The sequence below is a fragment of the Hippopotamus amphibius genome, chromosome 1 (assembly GCF_030028045.1).
Source record: "Hippopotamus amphibius kiboko isolate mHipAmp2 chromosome 1, mHipAmp2.hap2, whole genome shotgun sequence".
NCBI lineage: Eukaryota > Metazoa > Chordata > Mammalia > Artiodactyla > Hippopotamidae > Hippopotamus > Hippopotamus amphibius.
Window position 1 is genome coordinate 27,604,310 of NC_080186.1, and position 18,204 is coordinate 27,622,513.

Here is an 18,204-nt window from a genome sequence, read left to right on the forward strand (position 1 = left end):
ACTTTTTACCTGTACTAGAGCCCTCGGAGTGTGGGTAACCCTTTTTAAACCCCTACCAAATTTAATGTACATATACTTTTATAGGGAAAAGTATGTGTGCGTGTGTGTATGAAGTTGGAAAATTTGATAGCAACTGTTAAGTTCCCTGGTCTACTCTCATTTAGACTTTGAAAGTCTATAAGCCTCTTGTTATCATGATAAAAAGACCCTTGGAAACCTGCTCCAGGACTCACTGGCTCCAAGATCCAATGCAATCACACTAGTAAAACAAAGCTTTCAGGGCCCCGAAGTCCTCAGTTAAAGGTCAGTGTTATCCTACCCAGAGATGCCTGCTTTGCATAACTCCTAAGGAGACCCCAACACCACCTGGAAGATAGGATTAGATCAAAATGGTTCTCAGACGCCACTTTAATCAAGTTTTGCGCTATACAGTGATGGGGGGGGGTGAAAGATGGTGACTGTTTTCAAGCAAATTCACCTGCCCCAAGGTGAACAGCCTGGGCTCCCAAGAACAGAAAACTGCGTTCCTTCCCAGGAGAATCCCCTTCCTGAGCTGATAGGACACGATTTCAGGGAGAATGAGCACAAAGGACAGGGCAAGCTAGTGAAGGGAGCCAGGTAGATTTTTGAACTCTTCCCAGTGCAAACTGGAACTAGGCATGTAGGTATCCCTCCCAAAGGCATCATGCCAATCCCAGCCACTCCCACCTGAAGCCAAACTGCCTCCCCACAGGGACTGACAGCCAATGTTCATTTCATCACTCTCCTCCCAGTGGTGCACCCAGCAGCACAAAAGCCTGAGCAGTTGTGGCCACCACCCAGCAGATGCAGCCTTCAGGCCAGAACCCTCATGGGCCTTCCTCTTCTCTGGCCCCTCAGCTATTAGTGTGTCTGCCTGGCCATAGCAGAGCAGCAGTGTGTGGCTGTGTGGGGTGGGAGGGGCCAGAAGAAGCAATAAAGCAAATCAGATATGGGTTCTGAGGCTGGGTCGACATGGTGGCAGGACCAGACACGGCCCACAGAAGGACCCATAGGGCCCTGTGTCCTCCATTAATTCTTCTCCGGGCGATTTCTGTTCAGGACAGCTTTAGGGGCAAATTCCAGCTTGTCCTTAAGGCTCACCACCTGGGTGTGGTCCTTGCCTAGCAGCTCATCCAGCTTGCGGTCCTCCCGGCGCTCCGAGATGCTCTTCTCCTCCTCCACAGGCTGGGGATCCTTCCCCCTGATGAACCATTCCAGGTGGTAGCCCACAGCCCCGACCACAAAGGCCACGGGAAAGGTGACATAAGGGGCATAGGTACGCACCATGGTCCAAAGCACAGGCCACATGACATCTGCAGAAGAGCACAAGGCCACATTAGGGAGAAGCACCACCCATTCCCACCAAACACGGACAACCCACCAGGGCTCTCCGCTTACCAGGCAGCCTGGCACAATTTGCTGAGCATCCACCCCATACAGAGTAATGCAAGATGGCACCTTGCTTTATGCAACAGATGGGTCCCTAAAACAATCTAGGAAATTTCAGAAGATTCAATTGTTAGGAAAGCGGGGGAAATTCTCTCTTTTTCATACTACACCCTTTGACAATTATGCAACCACATGTGGCAGTGTTCCCCACAAGGACCTCTGAGCCTTACCTAATAAAGCTTCACGCCAGTTATTGACCGCAGGCCCTCCCTGCAGTTTGCCAACATTTCAAGAGTGTGTAAGAGCCTTTCTCTGCTCTACACAATTTCTCCATCGGCAGAGCCAGTCACCCTTGCCCCACCATGCACAATCCCACTGTGAGTCTCCTGGCTCCAGGATAATGAGAAATAGTTCCTTTGCCTCACATAAAGAATAAGGAGCATATTTAGGCAGCCAAAACCCCAAACCATTACCCAACCATTCTGGATTTTAGATAAACAGATAATGTTTTTTTCCTATTCTGAACTTGACTTTTCTAACAAGACAAACCTCTACTTTACAAATCTGCTTGCCAAACCCCTTTCAAAATACATTCTCTTCAACCAAAGCCATATCCTCATATTTGCATAATAAGCTCCTAAAAATATTATACATACTCTGGCCACACTAGTACTTGAAAACTCTATGTTAAAAAAACTACCATACAAGCCATGGCAGAAAAACAAAGAAGTCAAACGACCCCAGGACTTCCAGAAATGAAGGCAACACCAAAGTAATGTAAAAACACACAAATTGGGTCACTCTAATGGCCACCTAGCCTCAAATGATTATCATTATTAACAATTATCAGACTATGCACAATTATCATAAAAGTGATAGCTCCATTTATTAAGCACTTACTACATAACAGAACTTGGCTAGGCACTTTATATACACTATCTCCTTTAATCCACATATCTACTCTGAGATGTAGATGGCATTACCAGAGGGTTAAGTAATATGCCAAAAGCCTCCACCTTTTGTGTCACTGCAGGTATTTCTCCAACTTGGCTATCCCTGGTCTGAACCTCACCAAAGATAAGATGACTCTCACCCTCTCTCTTTGGTTCCAGTTCTCTTGGGAAGAACCCCAGCATTTTGTGTACCCAAGACTATAACAGACCATCACCAGGGAAAAAAACTGAAACAGCTCCAAGACTGCTGAGTCCCTGTGCACCAGGCACTATGCTGGACAATTCACACACTAGTCATCATTTGATCTTCACAACACCTCTATGAGGTAGGAATTATTAGCCCAGATTTTTGTTGAAGGCCACAAAAGCTCAGGGACATAATCTTAACTTGCTCAAGATCACCAGAAGTGACAGAGCCACTGACTTGAACCCGGGCCTCTCCAACTTCAACACCTATGCTCCTTCTACTGGAAAGAATACACTACAAATAGGTGTATGGTTTCTGTCCAAATCCTGGACTTGAGGAGAGCTTCCTGCAATTTTTTCCTATCAACTTGGCATTTCACTACCTAGAAGAGCTTCCCTTTTTGCAAACTCTAAAATTACACTCAGAGATTTGTGACATTGTAAGATTTAGGAGGTGTTAAAAGAAGGACCCTTGAAGAATCTCAAACCTAATACTTCTTCATTTCCTTTCCTACCTTGTAAGCAAGTTCTCTATAAGTAAACACTTTCCCTAAACAGCAACTCTCCTCTCAGATTTCCTTTGTCTTAAAATATGTAAAGCATGAGTCCACAATTAATATTATCTCTCACATGCAACCCAAGGTCTCCCTGTGTGGCCGAGTTCACATTATAACCATTTCCAAATAACTTAATCCATTCATTTATTCAACATTTACAACCACTTTCTCTGTGTCACCCATTGGGCTGGCCTACCCCATCTGTCTGCACTTCTCAAAACACTACACTCCAAGAGGGCAAGGCCCATGTCTGTGCATCCCCACTGTGCCCCATCCGTCCCCCGCCCCTCCCACCCCGCCCTCCCAGTGCTCAAAAAGTCTGTTGAATGAATGGCAACTCAAGCAACTCACTTGTGTAAAACCATAGCAGTCGTCCAACCACCCGCCCTCAAAAGGGAGCAAGAACACGGCAGGTGCCTTTGCTAATTACAAGAAGCTAGATACTCTAACAAGTCATCCCCAGGGCGTCAAAGCGAAAGAGGCAAAAGTGTCCCGCAAATACTGTAACGCGTATTTCCAGCCCCGCACGGAGGGAGCCTGAGCGTCCGGTAAAGGTCAAAAGGGTTGCCGGGAAACCTGCCCTTGTGCCCGGGGGCCCCGGAGGCCCAACGAGGTGCGAAGGCGCAGTCCAAGATTCGAGTACTGCTAACACTGGCAGGGGAGACCTGACCGCGTGGGAGAACTAATTTTGACCGGCACTCGAGCCGGGTCCAGGGATGAGAAAGCAAGGAGGTCAGGGTCCAAGGGTCTGCCCTTCTCCCTCCTCTCGGTTCCCCGTCCCCTGCTCCTGTCCCACCAAGTTCACAGCCTCGTCTGGTCCGTCCTCACCCACGTGCCTGAGGCCGAGAAGCCCCGGCCACAGAGTGTCCGCAGGGTGCTCAGACTCCCACGCCGAGCCGGGCGAAGAAAGGGAGCCGTCAGGCCTGGCCAGGGCCACTGCGGACGCTCACCATCACCCCTCCCCTAACTCAGAGGTCAAGGCCACGAGCCGTCGCCATAGCTACGGGTGGCCCGGCAGCCGCTCATGGAGAGGTTCTGCCTGCCGGGACGCGTGCTCACCTGCACCGCAGTTCGCACTCCTCCGTCAGGTCCCCTCCCTCCGCCGCGCTCCGGGAGAACCTTCGCCGCCACTCCCAGCGGCCCGCGGGGCCTGGCCCGGGACCCCGCCCACCGGCGCCGGCTCTCTCGGAGCGCAGGGATTGGCTGCGCTCCCAGCCAAAGGCCTGGGGAAGCTAGGCGTCCGCAACTAGCCTCGCTGCGCTGAGACCAGTACAGCGCCCCCTCCCGAACAGGAGGTTTCCCAGTGACGTCACCACAGGCTTTCGCTTGGAGAAAGTGGAAGGTCATGCATTCACGTATTCAACTGTTTATTAGGCGTCTTCTAAGACCTTGGTCTGGGCACAGAAAAATAAAAGACATGATCCTTGACCTTAAGAAGGTCTCAGAAGAGTATAATCTAGAACTCTTAAGAACGCTTCCGATCTGGGCTGGCTTTCTAGCCGTGTGACCTTGGGAAGACTGTTAATCTGTCTAGTCTCCTTTCCCTCTTATGCATACAGGTAATAACACCTATTTCACAGGATGTTGTGAGAGTTGACGAGATAATGTATGCCAAGTGCTGTGCTGGCACATAACAAGCAGGGAAATAAATGGTACTATTGTTATTATACAAATAATTGAAATATAGTAAAACTAAGTCTTACTTGACCCCTCGGGTACAAGGATTCACCCTCTCCTCTGTAACCCCACTGCATCCTCTACAGATGTCTATTTTATAACGCATGGAAAAAAACCACCAAAGCTTAAGCTCCATTAACACCCCCACCTAGCCCTGCCTTTCCACTCTCAATTCCCCTAGTCTCAGCCAGGCATACTCATTCACCTTTAGTAACATACTAAACCCCACCTACACCCCCATGCAGACCAAACTGTTTCACACCTCTGTGCCTTTATACATGCTCTTTCGTCTACCTATAGCTCCCTTCCCATCTTTCTTTACCAAAGTAGCTCTGGCTTGTTTTTCAAGCTCAAGGGATACCTTGGTAGGAAGTCTCCTAGATTGTATTATCAGGTTAGATACCCTTCCTCTTTTATCTCAAAGATCTCAATGCTAAGCTCTGGCAATGCAGGTGGAGAAAAAGGAACAGAAAAAGAAATGTGTAGGAAACCATTATTAGCAGAACATGTTCACAAATTGAATATTTAGAGAAAAGGGAACAGAATTGCCTAGAATAACTAGCATCAGTCAGCCAATTAACATTGGGGACGCAATGCTAGGCATTGGGGACACAAAAATGACTGGGACCATGTTTTGCCCATGTTGTTGTCTGACTGATGGGGAAGCAGAAGGGTCTACAAAATTCAAGAGAGTGTGGGAAATGTGACGACAGGGGTGTGTACCAGTAGCACAGAGAAGGAGCCCCAGGAAGAGTCAGGGAAGGAAACTGCCCTTGAGCCAAGGCTCAAGTGCTGGCTAGCAGCTCTGTCAGGCAGCACTGAGTGGGGCTCCAGAGCACAGACTTAGGAATCAGAGAGTTGTGGGTTCAAATCTTGGCCCGGCTGCCTGCTAATCTCAGAAAAGCTGTTCACATTCGTTTTAAAAAAAGACAAAAATAGTACCCATCCCCCTTGGGTTGTTCTGTACTAAATCACCTAATGTGTATAAAATGCTTAGCATTTACAGTACATGGCTCCTCCTAAGTGCTTGGTAACAGGTCACCAGTATTTTTAGTATTCCTCAAATTTACTCCTCCGTCTATAGGCGGAGAAAATACTTCTTAGTAAGTAATGCCATAATGTCCTATGTCCATTTATGGCATTACTTACTAAGCAAAAACCGAAGTGACATCTTCAAGGTCTCTTCATCTTTGTAATAATCCCCAGATCCAGTTTCTAGTACCTATGCCTCCTGAATATCTCTCAAATTCATCATCTCATAACCTGGACCACCTTGGCAACTCCTTCAGTGGTCTCCCTGCCTTCCATTGCCTCCTCCAGTCCATTTCTATTCTGTTGGCCAAAGAGTGTTTCAAACGCTTAAATAAAACCATGAATTCTCCAGCTTAAATCCATGGGTCTCTTCCAGCCACATCTTTATTTCCCCTCTACTGGTCCTAACCTATCACCTCTCTCCAGGCTCTGCTCTTTCCATCATCCCCCCACACACACATACATACCCTTCCATGCCTTTGCCTAAGCTGATCCCTTTGCCTGAGATGAATGTCTTCCCTTCTCATCCCTGCCTGCACAACTCTAATTCATCCTGCAAGACCCAGTTCAAAAGGCTCCTCTCAGAAAGCTTTCTCAGACTCGCCAGCTGCTAGAGGCTCCCTCCTCTGGTCTCTTCAGCCCCTCTGGGAGAGCAGGTCTCCCTTTGTACCATAACCTTGTGTTTATGTGCCTCACCATGGCCAGATGGGAGCAACTCAGGCACAGGGACTGGATCTAATCTTCCACACGTCCATGGAGCCCAGCACAACTACCTGGGCCACAACACCCTAAGGAGACTCACCCCACCCCCCCTACATCAGCCCCACATGGGGAGGTTTCAGACATCACATCTTCAGCAGGATGCCCACACAGTCTTAGATGCTACCTCTCCTGCTGTGTCCACTCCCATATACCTCATGGTCCTGGCAAGCCTGGCCCAGTTTCTGGGAAAACACAGAGACCCATAAAAAGCTGTATAATATAGAGGGTTAAACTTAGCCTCAGCCATTTCCTGGCTTCATGGTTTGGGGTGAGTTGTTGAACTTCTTCAAGCCTCAGTTTTCTCATCTGCAAAATGGAGCTGATAGCAATACCTGCTTCATAGGATTGTTCTGAGTGTCATCTAGTTCAAACATCACCCAGGTCCCCATTTTCGAGGTGAGAAAAGTGAAACTCAGGATGATGAAGTCACTCAGCCCATGCCTCACTTGGCAAGTCTGGGGGAAAAAGACATATGAGCATTTCTAGCTGAAACTTTGGGAGAGTCATCCAATTTCAGTGCTCCCAAACCTGGCTGCCTTTAGAATCACCTCATTTGTTAAAAACTCATCCAAAGGCAAAGACTCTATTCAGTAAGTCTTGCACAGGGCCCAGGAATCTGCTTGGGATCATCTCCAAGCTGATTCACTCTTGGGAATTCAGATCACATGGGAGCCTCTTCACCTCCCAGTGCTCTCACATGAGTGTGTGTGGGTATGATGACCTCTTGCTTTTCATGTGGTCTTCTAAACCAGCCTGTAAATATCTGTTCATGCCACTCTCCCGTTCAAAACCCTTCCATGGCTCCCCATGGCCCTCAGGACCCAGGCCCACTTTCCTCAAATTGACCCCAAAGCCCAGCATGATCAGGCCTCTACACTCCCAATGCCTCTCTCTCCTCCAGGCCTCTGCACAGCTGTTCTCTGATCTTGAACATTCTTCTCAGCCCTCCTTCAGTGGCTAACACCTAGTCATCTTTCCAGCACTCATCCTTATAATGTAACTGCTTACTTACTTTGTTTTTCCCATATGGCTGTTAGCACCATAACAGTAGAAACTAACTTCTTCAGGGCTATCTTCCAGGTGCTGGACAGGGCCAACAGTGGTCCTTGATAAATATTTGCTGAATAAATGCATGAGAAGAACTGGCTAGTCCAGTGTGGCCCAGAAGAGCAGCCAACCCCTTTGGAAGGTTTTTCCTCCTGCCTCAGGGTGACACATCAACCCAAGGACTGGAAAGAGGGCTTTGTGGGTAGGAGCTGCCATCCAACTCTTTCTGAGCTCAAAACACTATAGAGCTAAGCTCAGGATTTACATTAGACAGACTTGAGTCCACCACTCTTAGGCCTGCCTATGACTTTGGCCAGGGCACTTGACCTCTCCTGAGCTTCAGCCTTCTCATCTGTCGTAAGGATGAGGTACATTCATGTTAAGCACTCACATCTTGCCTGACCCACAGCAAGCATCCAATAAGTATTAGCCACCACTACTAGGTTTGGGATGCCACTTAGCTTCCCAGGAAAGTTCTGTTCTCTCTTTTGTTCCCCATCAATGTGCCCATGCACAGGAGGCATCAGAAAACGTGAACACAGAACTGAACAGTTTTCTGGAGCAGAGAGAACAGTGGCCCCTTAGGGAAAAGCAAACCAATGTCCATATCGAAGAATAGCAGCCCTCCCTGTTAAGGGAGCACACACTGTGTGCCAGGAATAGGGCTCTGGGCTTCCATCTCTGGAGGAACCCTGGGGAACTGGAAGGCAGAAAGGGAACCGGAGTGAACTAGGAGGAATTGGAAGACGGGCCTCTTCACCCCACCCGGGCCCCTCCAGGAGGGCTCAAGTCCTTCTGTGGCCACCAGGGGGCCGAATTCCCTGTCCCCCAGCTGGCCCAGACAACCCCGCTCTCCCCAAACCGAGAGCATGGACTCTGGCCTCTCCTCCCTCCACCCCCTGTCCCCCACGCTCGGGCAGAGGTGGCTTCTTCTGGAGAGAGCAGCTGGCTCGAGTGCAGTTCTGCCGTTTTATTTTTCCTGGGATACTCAAGGGGATGTGGGAACAGCCACAGGTGTGGTGAAGGGAAGCCCCCATCTCCCCTCCCCAGCAGCTGGGAAGGGGAGAGGCCCAGGCGCCCTGGTCCTGGGTTGGTCCAGCCACTACGGTCCCTGGGCCCGGTGGGCTGAGGGCTGAGGGAAGAGCCCCTGGGAGGTGGGGGCGGGCTCCTAGGCGGGGTTCGGGATTCTTCATAAAAAGCCACGAAGCTTGATTCCCCACGAAGCCCAGCCCCGCGGGGTGGGGGGTACGCAGAGCCCAGATGGGGGACCCGGCCCGGCCTGGCCCGTGGGGGGAAGTAATGGCAGAGATGGTGCCCGTGGGGAGGAGGTGGGGACGAAGCGTCGGACCTGGAAGGTGGGGGATCCCGGTGGGGACGCAGGGCGGAGAGGCACGGCCCCCAGCCCAGCCCGGGCGCCTTCGCGTGGGGTCAGGAAGGTAAAAAACCCACGAGAGCGTGACGGGCAGGAGGGGCCGGGGCGTGCGGTGCCGGCGGGGCGGGCGCACGGGGCGGCCCGCGTTCACAGTGACCTCGACGCTGGGTGTACAGTACGGGTAGAAAACCGCGGGCCTGGGCCCGGGCTGGGCGGGCCGGGCCGGTCACAGCCTGGTCTGGGCCTCGGGGATGTAGATCTCGATGCTGTCGGCGCTCTCGGTGGCCGAGCTGTGGCGGAAAGAGGCGGCGCGCTTGGCCGCCAGGAGCCGCTTGCGCGCTTCCTGCCGCTGCCGGTCCACCGAGTCCAGGGAGCGCTCCTTCACCGGCACGCCCCGGCCCCGCGAGGGCTTCTTTGGTATCGGCGGAGGGACCTTCTTCTCCTCCTGCGGGCAGAGGGGGCGGCGCTTAGCTTGGGGGCGGGGCCCCACCCCGCTTCCCCACTCGCGCCCCCGCGACCCGGAGGGATTAACAGCGCGCTGCTCTGACCCGTGAGAGCTGCTCCTGAGAGCGCGTGCCGGCCCCCGAAGCCCCCAGGGGTGCCCGCTCTGCCAAGGTCAAACCCACATTTTTCAAAGGGATGGACTCGAGCGCCCCCTGGCGGAGCCGTTTTCCACAACTCGCATCAGAGTGTTCGCTCCCTCCCGCGGAAGGGATGCTTTCCCTCCAGGTCCAGAGGAGTGCAGTTCCCACGACTCAGGCAAGGCAATGGGGGTTCACATTCCGGGCTGCTGGGACCCATCACCTACAAGGTCTAGTGAGGTGAGGGCTAAGGGGACCCTGAAGGTCCCCTCTGTGCCTAGGTCCAAGCTGAGGGCAGTCTGCCCTACTGGAAGCTCTAGTTTGGCTGCCTCAAACGAAAGCTGGTGGGACGTGGCTGCAGCCACCAAAGGATTCTTGAAGCTCAGGCAGTGATGAGCAGTGGGACCAAGCAGAGGGCAATGACCAAGGGCATGGTAGAAGAGGGTCACCATCACCTGTCCAGGACTACCTTTGCTGTCCAGGGTCTCTTCTGCCTTCCTCCCCCCACGCACCCCTCTGGGGAAGGGCATTTTCCAGAGTCTGGACTCTTGGCTTAAAGGGACCTCCCCCCACCTTAGGCTCCAGGAGTTTCCAGCTGTTGGCCTTGAGCTGCTGTAGCTCCAGGAACTTGAGGGTCACATCCTCGATAGAGAGCTGCAGGAGGTCCCAGAAACCCGCCAGGTCCTGAAAGGTGGGCACGGGGAACGCAGTGGGGTCCTGCAGTGGAGGGAGACAGAGGGGAGGCAACCAGTCAGCCGAGTCTGAGCCCTGGCTAGGACCAGGGAAAGCGCCGCCTACCCTCATTGTCAGGAAGCTCAACCTGGGAGAACAAGAAAGAGCCCAGGCCTCTTCCTCATGGTCACACACACCTGGTCTCACTTCCAGGCATACATACACTCCAATCCCCTACCAGGTACACACACCTGGTAGGCTCTATACCCACGGGCACTCACCATGCTTTGCTGACACAGCCGGAAGAACTGCTGAACCTTCTGGGACAGGAGAAGTTGTGTGCTGCCCACGGCACTGCGGATTTTCTCCAGGACTGGAGAGCAAAAGGAGATGCAGGGGGAGGAATGACACCTCTCCTTCCCCAGCCTCCAGGAAGTCTGCCCTGAATGACTCTGACCCCTCTGTTATCTGGCACGGTCTATCCATCTTGTCTCCTCCAGGCCCTTCCCCATCCCATCCTCAAGGTCCTAACAAGCACCTCCTACCCCACTTCACCAAGAAGACTGTCTCCCCAGACACTGATGTTTCCTCTTCCATATGGACACGGGAGGGCTTATCCTCCCTTGTTCTCTTGCCTCCCATGTCAGAGAACAGGTGGAAACCAGCGCCAGTCTAGCCATAGCCTTAGCCAGGCACTAGCTCAGTGCCCGCTCATTGGCAGAACTCTGTCACTCGTCAGCATGTGCCTTGGCTCACCGAGAATTACCAACCAATGTCACGTGCGTGACTTGACTTCTAGTCGCTATCCCATCAACTTGGAGATTCTGCGGTAAGACTGTGTCTCCTCTCAGACTGGACTTGCAGGGAAGGGCCATGTCCTCCCTCAGGCAGGGCCCATGTCTTCCTGGCTGAATCTCCTGCTCCTAGACCTCAGACCTGAGCTGACACTGTGCACTGCCTCTCCCTCTGTCTTAGGTCCTGGTCTCATACCTGGATCAGACCTGGATTCCCACACCAGCCCAGATGGGAAGAGGGTCCCCCCCCCCCCGCCCCCATCCCTATCCCCATCCCCATCCCCATCTCCATCCCCATGGACTTGGGCTGGCTGCCATCTCCTAGAAGGCCCAGCCTTTCACCCGGTCACGTTCCCAGCCCTAGCGCCGGCCTCTGAAGCTGCTCCCTGCTTCCTTCCAAGAGCTCCCAGCATGCCCTGCTGCCAACGGGAGCCACCAAGGTCTGGGGCCGCACAACCAAACCGTGAGAAAAGCACAGTCCCGCCCAGCCGAAGGCCTCTCGCCTCCGCGCAGAGTCCCCGCACTCACTCTCCTCGGGCAGCTCATAATCCTCCGCCTCGCGCTCCATCTGCTGGCACCAATGCTCCAGCTTCTCCACCTCCGCCCTCAGCATCTTGATGAACCACTCGCCATCCCGTGGGCAGGGGGACGTGCGGCCCGAGTCGGGGAGGCTACGTGAGCCGCGCTCCATCCAGGAGTCACGGCGCCCGGACCCGGGGCCGGGGGTAGGGGCAGGGGCGGGGCCGGGCGACCCATCGGCGGCCGGCGGCTCATACGGCAGTGGGTAGCCCTCGCGGTAGGCCCACTGGCCCTGCGTGTGGACCGTGCGGAAGACTGAGTAGGTGGGGGCCCGGGGCCCGGGCTGGGGCTCAGAGGCGTGCCTCTGGAAGGAGCGTCCAAACTGCAGGGCCTTGTCTTCTGTGGCCACGGTGGCCAGGCCGGCCAGGCCCTCCAGCTCCAGGTCGGCCTGCACACCGGCTGTCACACTGTTGGAGCGCTTGAACCTCGCCCGCCTGGTGAGAGAGGTGCTGGTCATCTCTGCCCCTGCCCAGTCTCATCCCAGCCCTCACACACACCCCAGGCCAAAAGGAAAAGGAATGAGAAAGGAAACCTGCAAAGCGATGGACATTAATTCAGGACCTTTAAATGTATCAGCCCTTGCCATGGTGGGTACCTAATATACCTACCTGTTGCACTGGTTCTGGACAGGAGTGATATTCAAAATATTTAACCACCTGCACTCCGTGGGCAGAAGAGATGCTGGCGTACACCAATCAGACAGACACAGCCAAAGTGCTAGGGCATCACCCTGCAGAAGCTGGATTGTGGGGTGGACCAAAGGGGCCCGGAGAGGGTCCAGGGTGGTGGCTCTTTACCAATGAACACAGAAGTATTTCAGCATTTGAACAATGTGTCTTTGCTAGTTTATATCAGCTGCATGGGTGTGTCCTCAGTCCTATGGAGAGATGCATAAAATACGGCCCAGAGAGGTCCATGATCACCCAACTCCAAAACAGCAGAGCCAAGGTCTGGACCCAGGGCTGCCACACTCCACAGCCCAGGAACTTCCCACCACACCAGCTGCTAGAACATCAGGAAGAACTACCTCAGAGCAGCTGGGAGAGAGGGGGCGGGCTGCAGCTGGGAGGACTTCTCCTCTAGGGACCCCGTGGCTCAGCACAGAGCCTGGCCAGACACAGTCAGCCAGTGCCACAGAGCTGAATTAAGTTGTTGGCAGGAATGACACAGGGCCTGGAAATTTCTTGTCTTTGAGTTAATAATATGCAAATCTTATGCAAAACAGAAAGTCAACTGACCTTCTTCTCCCCACCCCCCACTGAGTTCAGGCGAGTGGGGGCTCTTTTCTATGAAGAAGTAAGCGCTCCCCGAGGGGCATAAGTTTGGAGTCAGACAATACTTAAAGAAGTGAGAGTCAGGATATGTAGGGGGTGGCAGGGAGAGGTGAACAGAAGTTTGAGGTCTGGAAATTCAAGGACCATGAAAGAAAAGCCGATGTGTCCTAAGCTACCTCCACCCTCAGGTCAGAAGAGAGAGGGATTTGGGGGGCCAGGTTTAGGGGCTCCTCCAGCTTCCCAGGAGACTCCCCCAACCCCCACAACTTCAGCCTTCCTCTTGCTGCCCAGGCCTTCTCTCCCTGCCTGCCTTGCCTGCCTGCTTCCCTCCAGCTGGCAGGCTGCCTGCTGGGAGCCTGTTGCCATAGAAACCAGGCCCAGAAGGATGCTGCAGGACCCAGGAAAGAGAGATGTACTCATGTGCAATCTCCAACCAGCCCTATGTCCCAACCCCCACCCAGAGCGAGAGAAAGCAAGAGCATATCCGCATTGCCTCCCACATGGTCTTCACCTCGGCGCCTACCCTGTCCTGCCCTGGTCAGGACGCACATCACTCTCACCTTGACTTCTGGATCAGCCTCCTTTCAGGCACTGCTGCCTCCACTCAGTATAGCACAGAGAGCACTGGACTAGGAGGCAGCCCTGAGTTCTAATGCTGACCTCGTTGCTATGTGCCTTTGGGAGGTCACTCACCCTCCACCTGGGCCATCTAGTGCATATACATGACGTGTGTATATAAAATACATTATATGATATATATGAATATGTATTATATATGAACACACACACATATACGATATAAACTGATAGGAATGGACCAGTACCATTGCCAAGGTACCTCCACTCTCTAAAATTATGCCTTGCAGGTGGGGGGGATGAGTGAAAAGGTAAGGGAGATTAAGAAGGACAAACTTCCAGCTACAAAATACATGTCACAGGGATGAAATGTATGAGTAATTCTGTCAATAATAGTGAGTAATATAGTCAATAATATTGTAGTAACTTTACATGGTGACAGATGGTAACCAGACTTACCGTGGTGATCACTGCATAATATAAAGAAATACTGAATTCCTACACTTGGCACTACATAGTGTTGTAGGTCAATTATACTTCAACAAAAATAATAATAAAATAATTTTTAAATAAAATAAAATTATACCTTATACAACTATACCTATGCATAGTTTAAGATCTGGGACCCAACATTCCCTCACCAATCCACCCAGGACTAGAGGAGTCTTTCTAAAGCTGACCTCTGCCCCACCCATTCCCCTACTAAAAACCCATCCATCGCTCCCCATTACCAACCAGATAAAAGCCCAGGCTTCCTGTGCTAGCATTTACTCTGGATGCAGTCCTCTCTGACCTCATCTCCCCTGCACCCTCCTTGTTCCCCAGGTAGATTATCATGGCCCTGACTTTAGCCTCTGCACATGCTATTCCCCTGCCTGCAATGGCCTTCCTCCTCCTCGCTCCCTGTTGGTTCCCTGCTCAAGTCCCCTCTTCCTCTGTGAGCCTCCTGACTGCCCCCAAGACCATCCTCAGTAGCATTCCTCCCTCAGCTGCCTTCTTGCATTTGGAGGTAGTCCTCCTGTTTGGTTACACTGTTCTGTGTCTGGTGAGAGTTTTGTGTGTCTAGCTGAACTGCTAGGATGCACTTTGACTCCCTTTGAATATTTTTGTGTTTTGAGCTCCAGTTTGTCTCTGGCTCCCTCGGCACTCCCACAATTGCAAACCACACAGGTAAAGGTGGGGCATGGCCCAAAATATACATTAGTCAAGATCTGCCTTCCCTATTTGCTTTCACGTTACCCCCATGAAACATGGATCTGTCCTTTGGCATCATTGGGTCTATATAGGCCTTTCACTGTCCTCTGAGGGGTCCTGAGGAGATCACACTGTGTCTTGATGGAAACAGGCCACACAGTCTGAAACAGAAGCATGAGTGCCCCAGGCTTCATGGTTCTTGAGTTAGTGCCTCAAGGAGCTCTCGCACTGTGTCTACTTGAAGGAAGAGCAAAGAAATTGAGGAGCTTATAGGATTACTGGAAACACAATCTTCACCAACACTTCCAGCCAGGAGCCAGAGATCTGCACAGCACAAACAGGAATCGGTCATCCTTGTGCAAGTGGCATTTAAAACCAGCAGTGCGGGGCAAGCTCACCCAAGAAAAGAGCAATGGAACAAAGGTGCAAAGCCCTGGGGAACACAGACATTTCAGGGCCCAGTGGAGACAGGGTAGCCCCAGGTGTGTCTAAGTCAGAGAGGAAGAGGAGGAAAATCAAGAGAAAGTCACCTAAAGGCAGATAGGGGACCACAAAAGCGGGGAGCCCCCAAAAAAGGGTCTCAAGAAGGAATGAGCAGCCAACTGGAAAGTGCAGCCAATTGACAATGAAAGGTGTCCACTGACTTGGCAATATGGAAGCCGCTGGCGATCAAGGCAAGGGTCAGTTTGGTGGAGTATGGGGGCCAACACAGATGGCAGGGTGCTGTCAGGAGGTGGAGAAAACCAGGCAAGACAACTCTTCCAAAGAGCTTGGCTGAGAAGGGAGGAAGAAAGAAGACAGTGTACCTTTAAGGAAGGGATAATCTGGTTATTTGCCAATTATATCTCAGTAAAGCTGGGGGCGGGGAGAAAAAGGAGGGACAGTTTGTTTAGGACGATTCTCACATGCCATATCCCCAAGGCGTAGGCACAATAATGGCCACCCAAAAAAGTCCATGTCCTAATTCCCAGAACCTATGAATATGTTACTGTCCACAGCAAAAAGGCCTTTGCAGAGATGATTATATCAAGGCTCTTGGGACGAGATCTTGCATTTTATTTTTTTATTTTATTTTATTTTTTAATTATTTATTTATTTGGTTGTGCCAGGTCATAGTTGCGGCAGGCAGGCTCCTTGGTTGTGGCTCGAGGGCTCCTTAGTTGCAGCTCACCAGCTCCTTGGTTGTGGCATGTGAATTCTTAGTTGTGGCATACATGTGGGATCTAGTTCCCTGACCAGGGATCAAACCCGGGCCCCCTGTATTGGGAGCTCAGAATCTTAGCCACTGGACCACCAAGGAAGTTCCTATTTTTTTTTTAAGATTTTTTTTTTGATGTGGACCATTTTTAAGGTTTTTCTTGAATTTGTTACAATATTGCTTCTGTTTTATGTTTTGGTTTTTTGGCCTCCAGGCACGCTGGGATCTTAGCTTCCCGACCAGGGATCAAACCCACACCCCCTGCATTGGAGGGTTAAGTCTTAACCACTGGACTGCCAGGGAAGTCTCTTGTGTCCATTTTAATCAAAAGCGTCCTTATAAGTGAAAGAAGGAGACAGGAAAGTCAGAATCAGATAAGGAGATGGCAGGACGGGATCAAGGTTGGAGCGATGCCCTATGAGGACTTGACCCGCCCTCCACTGCTGGCTTTGAAGATAGAAATGGGCTACAAGCCAAGGAATGCGGACAGCCTCCATAAACTGGAAAAGGTGATAAAATAGACGCTTTCCAGAGACGCCAGAAGGGATCGGTCTTGCCAACACCTTGATTTTAGCCCAGTGAAACCCAGTTCAGATTTCTAACTTCTAGAAATATAAGATAATAAACATGGATTATTGGATGCCACTAAATTTGTGGCTATTTATTATTACAGCAGCAATCGGTAACTAATACAACCTGTAAAGAGAAGTCAAGTAAGCTAGAGAAGAGAGAGGCAGTAATCCAAGGACCAGCTAGGAGGGGAATAAATAATAACTAACATCCTCTGAACAGTTAGTATGTGCTCAAGCACTTTACAGGAATCAATATGCTCAATCCTCACATTAGTATCACCCTTACTTACAGGTGAGAAAACTAAAGCTTAGAGAAGCTAAGTGACTTCCTATGACCAGACACATCAATTTAGTGCAATCTGTCTGCAGAGGCCAGCTCTTAAACCATTGCTCTCCACTGCCTCCCTAGAACTGAGGGAGAGGAGCAGCCTTAACCACAAAGACAGGTGCCTCAACCCCTGAGGCAGGACTGCTGGAGGAGGCAAGGGCAGAAATGCAAGTTGGAGGTTGGTCCAGAAGTGGAGAGAGGTCCCACCCGATGACCTCAGTAGTTACCATGAAGAAAGCAGGGAGGTTGTCTGCTGGAGATTTGGGGGTGAGGAAGCTGGAGGAGGGAACGAGAATGAACAGCTTTAGGGGAGGCAGGCTAGCAGAGTGGTTAAGCATGTATGCTGTAGAGCCAGACTGCCTGGGTCCAAAATCCAGCTCTACGGCTCATGCCTCAGTTTCCTCATCTATAAATGAGAATGATAATAGCACCTACTCATAGGATTGTTATAATACATCTAAAAAACTTAGAACAGCACCTGGCCTGCCCATTGCAAATGTTAGCTATTATATGGTGAGGCAGGAAGGCTTGTAGCTCGCACTGAAAAGAAAGGGTGGTGGACAAATAAAATAATGGGAGTGCAGCTCTGAGAACCTAGCCAGACCATTGTAGTTATTGATTGTTACGATTGCTGTTGATTATTTCCATCTGTTCTCCCATAGCTCTCCGAATAAAACCTCTTTTATACTCCATGTCACATTGTGTTGCAGTTACGTATTTACATATCTGTCTCCCTTACTAAATCGGGTAGTTCCTCAAATAAACACTGGTTGAGTGGTTGGTTGGTTGGAAGGAAGGATGGCAGAGAATACAAATTATCCCCCAACATCCATTCTCCTTTTTCCTTAGTAATAGAATCCCATAATTTTAAGCTAGACACATGGCCACTTCAAATAAAGATTCTTTTAGCAATCCCCTTTGCAGCCAGGTGTAGCCATGTGGCTAAGTTCTACTCATAGGATATAAGCAGAAGTAGTATGTGCAACTTTCAGAAAATGTCCTCAAAAGGAGAGGGGTTGCCCTTCTTTGTTCCTTTCTCTTCTCTGCTGACTAGAATGCAGACGTGATGGCTGGACCTCAAGCAGCCATTTTGGAACATGAGATGGAAGCCAAATGCTGAGGATGGAGGACCAATAAGATAGGAGGCACCTGGGTCCTAACACTGTGGAGCACCTACCAGCCCTCAACTGATTCTCTGGACTTCTAAGCAAGAGAGAAATAAATGTCTATCATATTTGAGTCACTGTCATTTGAGGGGTTTCTGTAACTCACAGGCAAACCTAATCCTAACTCTAACAGATCCATTTTCAGGGTAGTGAAGTCCAGGGCTTATGTCCCTATTTATATTTGGATTTGGCAGTATTTGCTGCGGTCTTCACCAATAACTGCAAACACAGGATATAAACTGGCTTCAGTTATGAATCATCACTAGTTCATAAC

The 18,204-nt window shown here is 51.1% G+C and overlaps 2 protein-coding genes across 5 annotated transcripts in view; both read right to left on the reverse strand.

Annotated features, from left to right (window-relative positions):
• Positions 1–390: 390 nt before the first annotated feature.
• Positions 391–4,282, reverse strand: SMIM12 (small integral membrane protein 12). Of its 4 annotated transcripts, none has more exons than XM_057704599.1 (3): positions 4,166–4,266; positions 1,420–1,514; positions 391–1,334 (listed from the first exon to the last, which is right to left on the reverse strand). In XM_057704599.1, exon 3 carries the CDS (start codon positions 1,327–1,329, stop codon positions 1,051–1,053), a length of 279 nt encoding a protein of 92 aa, XP_057560582.1. In that variant the 5' UTR covers positions 1,330–1,334; positions 1,420–1,514; positions 4,166–4,266; the 3' UTR covers positions 391–1,050. The 4 variants fall into 4 exon arrangements, with proteins under 4 accessions (XP_057560582.1, XP_057560593.1, XP_057560577.1 ...); XM_057704610.1 differs by lacking the exon at positions 4,166–4,266 and adding an exon at positions 3,935–4,151; XM_057704594.1 differs by lacking the exon at positions 1,420–1,514 and having other exon boundaries at positions 4,166–4,282.
• A 4,297-nt stretch (positions 4,283–8,579) lies between these two features.
• Positions 8,580–18,204, reverse strand: part of DLGAP3 (DLG associated protein 3) — a 36,993-nt gene continuing 27,368 nt past the window's right edge. Inside the window, exons 7-10 of the mRNA XM_057745126.1 lie at positions 11,572–12,056; positions 10,531–10,622; positions 10,151–10,294; positions 8,580–9,441 (exon numbers count right to left, since the gene is read on the reverse strand). Of these exons, the coding sequence (XP_057601109.1) occupies positions 9,223–9,441; positions 10,151–10,294; positions 10,531–10,622; positions 11,572–12,056 (940 nt within the window). The 3' untranslated portion in view covers positions 8,580–9,222. The remainder of the gene's footprint in view (positions 9,442–10,150; positions 10,295–10,530; positions 10,623–11,571; positions 12,057–18,204) is intronic.